The sequence below is a fragment of the Heteronotia binoei genome, chromosome 17 (genome assembly GCF_032191835.1).
Source record: "Heteronotia binoei isolate CCM8104 ecotype False Entrance Well chromosome 17, APGP_CSIRO_Hbin_v1, whole genome shotgun sequence".
NCBI lineage: Eukaryota > Metazoa > Chordata > Lepidosauria > Squamata > Gekkonidae > Heteronotia > Heteronotia binoei.
In genome coordinates this window covers 11033041-11043263 of record NC_083239.1, presented here as the reverse complement: position 1 = coordinate 11043263, position 10223 = coordinate 11033041, and the positions used below count along the sequence as shown (strand labels likewise).

Here is a 10223-nt window from a genome sequence, read left to right as displayed (position 1 = left end):
TGGATTGTTTATGGATTGTGTTTTCCACCTGCAGTTTTCCTGCAAGTGAGGAACTGGTGGGAATGTCAGTTTGTTGCTTGCTGAATCAGGCTTCAGCTCCTATGAATGCATTCTCTCTCATATAAATGTGTGGGATCGGGCTAGTAGGCTTACTAGCAAAGGGGAGATTTACATTTGCTGCTCTCTGTAAAAACTATAAACCTTTTACAGGAGTCTGTACTGCTTGCAGTACAAATAATGCATGATCTTCTAGGTTTGCAGTGTACGTGTGCCTCTCTTTATGTTCTAGCATGCTTGTATATAAATTTAACAGGACTGTAAAAAAGGGAAAGAGAATTCATGGTATATGGTAGTTGGTATGTTCTCTTTGTATAATATTGAGAGAGAGAGAGACCTGGAATGTGTTTTGTCTGCTAGGATATTCGCAGCCCTTAAACATGTCTGGATTTCTTGAGAACTTGAGGTGCTCTGAGTGCATTGATTGGGGAGAAAAGAGGAATACAATTGCTTCTATTTCTGCTGGGTTACTGGTGAGTATACTGAACTCTTGGTTGTGTTTCCAATGTTTCCTACTTATTTTCCTGTGCCATGTTTCTGTTAGCTTAGTTCAAAATATTCACTGGCATCTGTTTTGAGTACATCTTGCATGTATAAACGTGGGTGTGTGAGACCACACTGAAGGCAAGGTTACAGCTGGATCCTGTGTGTGTAATACTCAGAAGTAAGCCCCATTATGGTCAGGGGAGCTGAATCCCAAGGAAGTGTGCATAGGCTTGCCGACACTTTCATGGGATGGTACTGCATGTGCAGAGTGATAAATTTTAAAGTAATAGCCATATGAATCTATTCCAGGAAGGGAAACAAAGTGCCTCGTGGCAGAAGCTTCAAGAGCCCACTTCATCGGTAGCATGAAGTGTTATCCTTAACAGGTTGTAACTGTGGGGCCAAAGGGTCTGGAAATGCAAGATATACAGTTTGTGTCACAAGGCATAATTATCTACAGAGTCAAGAGACTAACCTGTTCCCTACAGCAGGGATTCCTTTTAGTATCTTCCTAGTTATACTATGTTAATTTAACACTTGTAGTAGGAAGGATACCTGTGGACTGAATTAAGCCCAAACTGAATAGGGACAAAAATTGTACTGAATCTTCCTTGCTGGTGTTGTTTTGTTGAAAAATTCATAAGATCTGGAACAAAGTGTGCTGCAAGTCTGATATGGAGATACTGGAGAGCCAGTTTGGTGTAGTGGTTAAGTGCGTGGACTCTTATCTGGGAGAACCGGGTTGATTCCCCACTCCTCCACTTGCACCTGATGGCATGGCCTTGGGTCAGCCATAGCTCTGGCAGAGGTTGTCCTTGAAAGGGCAGCTGCTGGGAGAGCCCTCTCCAGCCCCACCCACCTCACAGGGTGTCTGTTGTGGGGGAGGAAGGGAAAGGAGACTGTGAGCCGCTCTGAGACTCTTCGGAGTGGAGGGCGGGATATAAATCCAATATTTTCATCTACCTCACAGGGTGTCTGTTGTGGGGGAGGAAGGTAAAGGAGATTGTGAGCCGCTCTGAGACTCTTCAGAGTGGAGGGCGGGATATAAATCCAATATCTTCATCTACCTCACAGGGTGTCTGTTGTGGGGGGGGGAAGGTAAAGGAGATTGTGAGCCGCTTTGAGACTTTTCAGAGTGGAGGGCGAGATATAAATCCAGTATCTTCTTATGCCTGCTTGCTGACTTCTAGAGCCTGCTTGCTGACTTCTAGACGTTACCATATTTTTATGTCTGATAAAGATTTTTATGTCAGGATGACTATACTGATGTTATTTTTTCCCCAAAAATAGTTTTTTACAGGATGGTGGATTATTATAGATGCTGCTGTTAAATACCCCAAAATGGAAGATTTCAATCATTCATACCATGCTTGTGGAGTTATAGCTACTACTGCATTCCTCATGTAGGTATAAGTCACATTCCAATACTCAGAATTCTTTTATAATTTATGTATCAGTATTTGTTAAGATGTAAATCATACACTTCAATGGGATTTCTTATTGAAGCTTCTTTTGAAGAATAATATGTATCTGTCGTTAGAAACATTGTGGGGTTCAAGATGTGGTATATTTTTAATAGAGTATGTCTGACTGTGTCTCTTACAGAGTTAGGCCCTCCTCAATCCATTGCTTAGGATGCTGCTGCTAGTACTGTATTTCAGAAAGTGCACCTGGAGACATCCTCTATCTTTTTATAATGAAATAAGAAAAAAATAATATTTTCTTCTAGTAGTAACAGACCTTTGTTCCTCGCTAGAGACTGAGAGAAAAAATGCACTGAAAAATCACTGCTAAAAAAAACTAAAGCAATAGCTATTACTTACCAGTATGGAACAGAGATATTAAGAACATAAGAGAAGCCATGTTGGATCAGGCCAATGGCCCATCCAGTCGAACACTCTGTGTCATAGAAGAACATAAGAGAAGCCCCGTTGGATCAGGCCAATGGCTCATCCAGTCGAACACTCTGTGTCACACAGTGGCCAAAATTTTATATATATATATATACACACACACACACACACATATATATACACACTGTGGCTAATAGCCACTGATGGACCTCTGCTCCATATTTTTATCTAACCCCCTCTTGAAGCTGGCTATGCTTGTAGCTGCCACCACCTCCTGTGTCAGTGAATTCCATATTGTATTTTCCCTGATATTGCACTTCTGTCTCCTGCACATTGCCTCAAACAACTTTTAAAATACCCTTGAATTTCAGAAGCTGCTTTTGATGCGTGGGAAGGAGGGGTCTGATATTGTCCATAGGAGACAATAAAGTCCCATCGTGCCTGCGGAACTGGTGAACTCACATCTTTGAATCTCAGCTAATTAGCATAAACTCTTTTTTACTTGCCCACATATTTGTGATCTTCAGTAGTTTTATAATTTTGGAAACTGTGTTTAAACAATAATAGAGACTTGAGCTATGCTGACAAATGATGAGAGTCTGAATATCAAACAGAATTCCTGGAGTGTTTACATTACCCATGCATCCACTAATGGATAAACATGTTCCAGTAATTGAAAATACCCATTAGTTGTTCTTGACTAATCGAGAGCAGTGAGAAAAGCTGAATGACCATTATCTGCAGGCCACATTCTTTTGCAGTTCTGCTCAGTTTATCATTGCACAATAGATTAAAGGGTTGTATCAAAATCACCCCACAGTGCTGTGTGGACAAGCTGTTTCCACGTTGGCACAATGCTAAGTGAGAAGCTTCAAACTTCCAGATTGCTTGTTTGGCATAAACATGAATAAGTTGTGTGCGCAAGTGGGATCGAGTCAGATTCTTGAGATTGGAAGCTTTATTCTGTGGGTGTTTGTTTGACTGTACGCTTTGAAATAATCTATAGAAAATCAATCTATAGAAAATCAATGTTTATTAAAATTGTGATTTCACTTCAATAACACTGTTGTTTAGTATTTTTTCTTTCTTTCTTTCAAGTTTTTGGCTGCTAATGTAACCTCTCAATAGCCAACCAAAAACATTCAGGATGTAAATCAGCATTAATGTGCCCAAGGAATGCTTTATTGTCACAGGTATGATACACCTGATCATGTTGCATTCTGTGCCTTTATTCGTGTAGGATCAATGCTGTATCCAATGGACAAGTACGTGGGGACAGTTACAGTGAAGGCTGCCTTGGGCAAACAGGTATTCTGTTTCTGACAAATAAAAAGTACAACTGTAGAACAATAAAGCAATTAAGCTTACACAGATTTAATAAGTATAGTCTCTTGAAACAGCTTCTAGAAATACTGTGAGACAGTCTTTTAAGGGTGAAACATAAGATAAAACTCATTAGAAACTGGGCAGAGAGAATGACTTGGCCAGTGTCCTGTGCAGTCTCTGCTATTCACGTAAGGTAGAAGATGAAGAAGATATTGGATTTATATCCTGCCCTCCACTCCAAAGAGTCTCAGAGCGGCTCACAATCTCCTTTCCCTTCCTCCCCCACAACAGACACCCTGTGAGCTAGATGAAGATATTGGATTTATATCCTGCCCTCCACTCCAAAGAGTCTCAGAGCAGCTCACAATCTCCTTTCCCTTCCTCCCCCACAACAGACACCCTGTGAGGTAGATGAAGATATTGGATTTATATCCTGCCCTCCACTCCAAAGAGTCTCAGAGCGGCTCACAATCTCCTTTCCCTTCCTCCCCCACAACAGATACCCTGTGAGGTGGGTGGGGCTGAGAGAGCGCTCCCAGAAGCTGCCCTTTCAAGGACAAACTCTGCCAGCTGACCCAAGGCCATGCTAGCAGGTGCAAGTGGAGGAGTGGGGAATCAAACCCGGTTCTCCCAGATAAGAGTCTGCACACTTAACCACTACACCAAACTGGCTCTCAATAAAACTGCTCACTTCCTGATGCATCTAAATGTGTATTGTACCAAATCACACATCTTTGGAGACTGCCCATTGGAAACTTGTAGATTTCACCTAGTGCTTGTGGACTACAGGGAGTGTGTGTGCGAGAGAGGTGCTCTTAGGCCTTTGATTGCACCGAATCCAACAGATTCCTTTGAACAAGTGAGACCATTGTTTTGCCTCTTTTTCTTTGTTTTTGTTTTGACAGGGGCTCGCATCTGGTTGTTCATTGGCTTTATGTTGGCGTTTGGATCACTGATCGCATCAATGTGGATCCTTTTTGGAGGCTATGTTATTAAAGGTAAAATAACAAGTGAGGACAGCCTTCTGAAACACACACCTTAGTGTGTGTTTGTGGTCTACTTACAAAAATGCCACCTTCCTGTGTTTTGGTTACCAGACTCCAGAGTGCTGAGTACACCAATGGCACTGTACAAAATGTACTGAACAATGTACAAAAAGCAAAAATGATACTGTTTACTCACAGAATCAGCCTGAGATGTTCTTTTTCTGGACACCAAACTCTGCTGCCCATAGCACTGCTTTTTTACTTCTTCATTCACTATTTATTATCTCTTCCTGGGCTTATGATGTGGGTACCTGAAAAGCTAGGGAGGATGTGTGTGAACAGGCAGGTGGTAACTTTTTTGTAGGTTAGCTTCCTAATCGCAAGATTCTGGCAGTACTGATTCTAATGATGCCTACAGAAGTTGGATAATGAAGGGAGTATTTATTAATTTGAAACATTGGTTAGCCACTTTTCTCCCTTGTGGAGCTCAAGGTAACTTAACAGTTTAAATAAAACATAAAAACACTCATAAAACGGCATAAAACCTGTGAAAGTCACAGATTTTAAAACTCCAGTTCAGATGGCCAATAGTAAAAGCTACATCAATCAAAACGCAGTCCTAAATATAATTGTCTTCTGAGTAGACTTTCTGGACACTGAATAAAATATCTTTTTTCCTTTAGAAAAAAAAGAAGTGTACCCGGGAATAGCAGTTTTCTTCCAAAATGCTTTTATCTTTTTTGGGTAAGTATACCTTCTGAATTCATATGTACTTAAAATGTAAGTTGCTTGGTAAATCAGTCTTTTTGAGGACAAAAGAAGGATTGTTGGTAACTGGCAGCAGAGAACAATGATAGAAGTGGAGCTTCTTGAATTATGTTTATCAAGGGAGATGGGGTAAGGGCTCAGGTCTGATTAATATCCTTGTTCCTGCATTCAGCTATGACAAGCAGAAGAGGCTTGGGCAGCAAACTCAGGTTAATGTGCCTAATGTAGTGTGCCTAAAAATTCTAAATTTTGCATAAGTCCTGGTTTGTTTGCCTCTCAACAGGAATTTCCTGTTCCCTGTGTTGGCATTTTGGGGGCCAGGCAGATAAAAGGGAAAGTGCAGCTCAATTAAATATGGTTTATGAATTTAGACAGCCAAAGAAACTGCAGGTAATCCAGACTGTAGCCTGGAAACCAGCTATAAACCATAGTTTCAATTCCCAGTTCGCTAACATTTGCCAAAGTCCAGTTTGCAGATATCTTGCATTCAGATACCAAACTAATACAGGTTTGGTCAGAGTGTGGATTGTGTTGCTTGAACACAGCCTCATAGTGTGTTTCCAAGCTACAGTCATCCAACAGTGAGGAAAACATACTCTGTACACACATACACACAGGTGTTTTTCACTCTATGTTGATGTGTTTCTTGGAAGAAGGGGCCTGGGCAAAGATAGCGGAAGGGATGATGTTAAGTGGGTGTGGCCAAAGCATGAAGTATGAGAATGCAAGAAGTACTTGTAAAAGTTTGTGCTTATGGTGTAGGCCAGTGTTTTCCCATCTATGGGTCATGAAGGCTGCGAAAGTGGCTGACAGGCTTTTACAGTTTTATTGCTCTGTGCCTGCTCCCTTTTAAAGTGGGTCAGCAGCATACCAAAAAGGTTGGGAAGCCAGAAAATTTTAGGCGGGGAGTGGGGGGGCCTAGGGAATAAAATGTTCAGTGGAAGGACCCTGGGGCCCAAAATGATGTAACACATTGTTTAAAAAATTAAAAAGGAGAGCAGTGGCAGCAGCGAGGGTGGCGAGAGCAGCGGCGGCCAAAGCGGGGCAGCAAGAGTGGTGGGGATGGCCAGAGCTGGGGTGGCCAGAGCAGCTGCAGCAGCAAGAGCGGCGGAGAGAGCATGGTGGCGAGAGCAGCGGCGGTGGCCAGAGCGTGGCAGCTAGAGTGGGGGTGGTGAGAGCAGCTGTGGCGGGGAGAGTGGAGGCAGCGAGAGCGGGGAGAGTGGGGCAGTAAAAGGAGGGGCCATACAGGTGGAAAGGGGGGTTGGGTGGAGTGGCCTGGCCCCCCATAGCTATGGGCCTGTTGGGAACCACCGCTGTAGGTGATGGGGTTAGGTTGTAATGCCCTCCAAGCCTTTGCCGTACAATAGACATATCTAAAGAACGTGGTTTCTGTCAGTCTCTCTTTGCAACGTAGAGTCTACACGGTAGCCTCTGAAGCCCTACACCTACACAGGAGTGGGGAACCTTCAGTAACACATGGCTTAGTGAACACTGCTCAAATGCAGTCATGTATGTTCCTTAATATGATGTTTGTCAGTAGCTGAACCTTAGTTGGACTTAATTGTACTTGTGACAAATCCAGGTTTTAGACTGTGCATAAAACATTATTTGAAAGGGACTGTAAGTGCGAGCCACAACAATGAGTTAACGATACCCAAATAAAAATGGTAAAAAGAAAGGATTCTATCCTGCCTATTGCTATGCATAGCTGAGTGGGGCATTCCATTCTATTTGTGCGATCTACAATTATTTAGAAGTACCCCATGTCATGATCGTAGGCCTAGTGTGGCCTGCAGGCTCTAGGGAAACCTGTATTAGAGTAGCTACAGGGCCTGAATTTGCCAGGTCCCCTTTGGATCCAATGATTGGTTAGCAGGAGGTGGGAAGAAGGGGTAAAAGGCCTTGCCCAAAGTGGGAGGTTGTCCTAGGGAGCAGAGTTGAGGAGAGGCTGCTGCAGAGATCCCTCATCCAGGAAGGGGTGAGTCGGTTTAAAGCCAGAAAGACTTCTAGAAACCATCTAGATAGACACATTAGGGTTCTTTTATTTGTTTGCTCTCACCTACCTTACTGTTCTCTTTATCTGACAAAGTACTTAAATTTCAGCTCTTTTATAAAATTGTATGTTCCTCTGCCTGAGTCCTCGTGCCTCATTTGGTCACTTATAAGGTGGGTCCTGTTGGAAAGAGTGAAGGGCTTGGGTGGGTGTTCTGGGCCCTCCCAAGGAGACCCATACCAGAGTGGTGGCAGCCATTAGAGCACTTTTCTAGCCACTACCCATGACACCACAACTTCACACACACACACCTCTCTAAATGGTGTCAGTAACTTGACAGCATATGAAGCTGCTCTAAGGACAAATCAGCTATAAGTCCCTTAAATGAAAGAATGAGGTTTGCTTTGGGAAACCTTCCCCTTCTGCTTCAGTGGTTCATCTTTAGCTCTGCATTGGGTTTAGTGGGAAGGGCCAGATCTCATGAGGCCGTTGGCTTTTGCTTTTACAACCACTTTCAAAAACTAGGTACCATCCCAACAAGTTCATGCAACTGTCTAAAATTGTCAAAAACAGACGGGCACTGTCTAAAGCTTCTGCCCTGCCCTGAATACATTTTGTTCCATTCTCCTCGACATTGATGAGGGCGCTTGCAGCTGTGATAGCGGGTTCACACAGTACCCCATTGTATAGGCTCTGTGTGTAGTGATCCATGGGAGCAAGCCCTCACTTCTCACCAGTTTTGCCTGCTCAGCCTCCCACAGACTCAGCTCATAAAACAATCTGAGTGGATTGCCATTGATTTGGTGCACCAGCAATCCTCTCTCATCCACATGTGAGATGGCCGCTCTTTAAACTTTTATACATGCTGAAAATTTATGGTGATAAAAAGCAATCTACTGCTTTGGCTCTCAGGCGATTGATTCCTACTCTAAATGTTCCTTTGCACACAGAAAACGTGCAGCGGCAGTGTTCTGCCCTCTTAGCTTGCTATACTGATGATATTTTCAGAAGCGCTTTTAGGGGAGAGAAGCTTACTAGTAGGATCCTGGAGGAGCCACGATCCTCCACCTGCAGTGTAAAATGGTACAGTCTGTTCTTTCACCTCAGCATTCTTCCCCCCCCCCCACACCACCCCCAATCCTCTCCTGACTCTTATGCATCTGTAAATGGGGCCTTAGTCTTGCCCCGACCTGGATAGCCCAGGCAAGCCCAATTTTGTCAGGTCTCGGAAGCTAAGCAGAGTCGACTCTGGTTAGTAATTGAAGGGGAGACTTCATTGAACATATATGAACATTTGAAGCTGCCTTATACTGAATCAGACCCTCGGTCCATCAAAGTCAGTATTGTCTTCTCAGACTGGCAGTGGCTCTCCAGGGTCTCAAGCTGAGGTTTTTCACACCTATTTGCCTGGACCCTTTTTTGGAGATGCCGGGGATTGAACCTGGGACCTTCTGCTTCCCAAGCAGATGCTCTACCACTGAGCCACCATCCCTCCTACATATGAAGCTGCCTTCTACTGAATCAGACCCTCGGTCCATCAAAGTCAATATTGTCTTCTCAGGCTGGCAGCGGCTCTCCAGGGTCTCAAGCTGAGGTTTTTCACACCTATTTGTCTGGACCCTTTTAGTTGGAGATGCCAGGGATTGAACCTGGGACCTTCTGCTTCCCCAGCAGATGCTCTACCACTGAGCCACAGCCCCATTCATGGCTCTCCAGGGTCTCCAGCTGAGGTTTTTCACACCTCTTTGCCTGGACCCTTTTTTGGAGATGCCAGGGATTGAACCTGGGACCTTCTGCTTCCCAAGCAGATGCTCTACCACTGAGCTACCGTCCCTCCCCAAATACCAAATCAGGAGGATGGAGGCAGGCTTTATTCAGCAACCTCTCTAAATACCTTCCAGGCCCCCAGTAAGAGTCAATCACCAGAAGTCGCCATGGCTTCTAAGTGCAGACACACACACAAATACAAGGGGGAAAGGAAAGGAAAGGTCCCCTGTGCAAGCACCAGTCGTTTTTGACAAGGGAAAAAAAGGCCTGTCTGAATGGACTAGCAGGGTCACAACAGCAGTGAAGGCTCCTATTCCCAGCTTAATCAGAAGTACTGTGGCTTTTCTTGGTTTTTCAGTGCTCCTGTTGCTCTTAAAAACGGTAAAGACACTGCTCTGCTTGTACTGATAATCTTGTGTTTCTTTCATTAACAGTGGTCTGGTGTTTAAATTTGGTCGCACTGAAGATCTGTGGCAGTAACTGACGGAGTGTCTGTTCATCTATTTTTAATTGCCCACTCCCATTTTATAAAAAGCTCATGCTCTGGAGACCAGTGAAGATGAAAACTGTCTGCACTTTAAAAATCATGACGCGCATTTCCCTATTTTTCCCTCTCTCTTTAAAGCAGCATTCTATTCTTGGCTCTTGACTTTCCAATATTGTAGCATGTGATTAAAATGTAAAACTGAGAAGGAAGGGGTAATATTGTGAATCCCTTTTCACTTTTTTAAAATAAATTAATACTAAACAGACTGACTCTGCATATGGTATGTTTTCAGAGTATAATTAATATTTTGGGGTATGCAAAGTCTCACAGATGAGTGTGTGTTTGCCTTCCCAACATCACATTTTTCACATTATATCGAGGGGGAGGACACAACCTTAGAACCTTATTGGGGGGTTCAGAGTGAAGGTCAGTACTGCCACTTTTCCTTGTAAATGGGCAATCACAGGGTATGTTTCAGGGCAGGCATGTCAAACGTGTGG

General features: G+C 43.6%; 1 protein-coding gene across 1 annotated transcript; it reads left to right on the top strand.

Annotated features, from left to right (window-relative positions):
* The first annotated feature begins 361 nt into the window (after positions 1-361).
* On the top strand, positions 362-9988 carry TMEM50A (transmembrane protein 50A). Its single transcript, XM_060257914.1, has 6 exons — positions 362-530; positions 1834-1946; positions 3637-3704; positions 4628-4720; positions 5392-5452; positions 9671-9988. Exons 1-6 carry the CDS (start codon positions 438-440, stop codon positions 9714-9716), a joined length of 474 nt encoding a protein of 157 aa, XP_060113897.1. The 5' UTR covers positions 362-437; the 3' UTR covers positions 9717-9988.
* The last annotated feature ends 235 nt before the right edge of the window (positions 9989-10223 follow it).

Coding starts and splice junctions, on each gene's coding strand:
- TMEM50A (XM_060257914.1), top strand. CDS start 438: ATGTCTGGATTTCTTGAGAACTTGAGGTGCTCTGAGTGCATTGATTGG. Junction 531..1,833: donor CTATTTCTGCTGGGTTACTG/GTGAGTATACTG, acceptor CCCCAAAAATAG/TTTTTTACAGGATGGTGGAT. Junction 5,453..9,670: donor AATGCTTTTATCTTTTTTGG/GTAAGTATACCT, acceptor TTTCATTAACAG/TGGTCTGGTGTTTAAATTTG.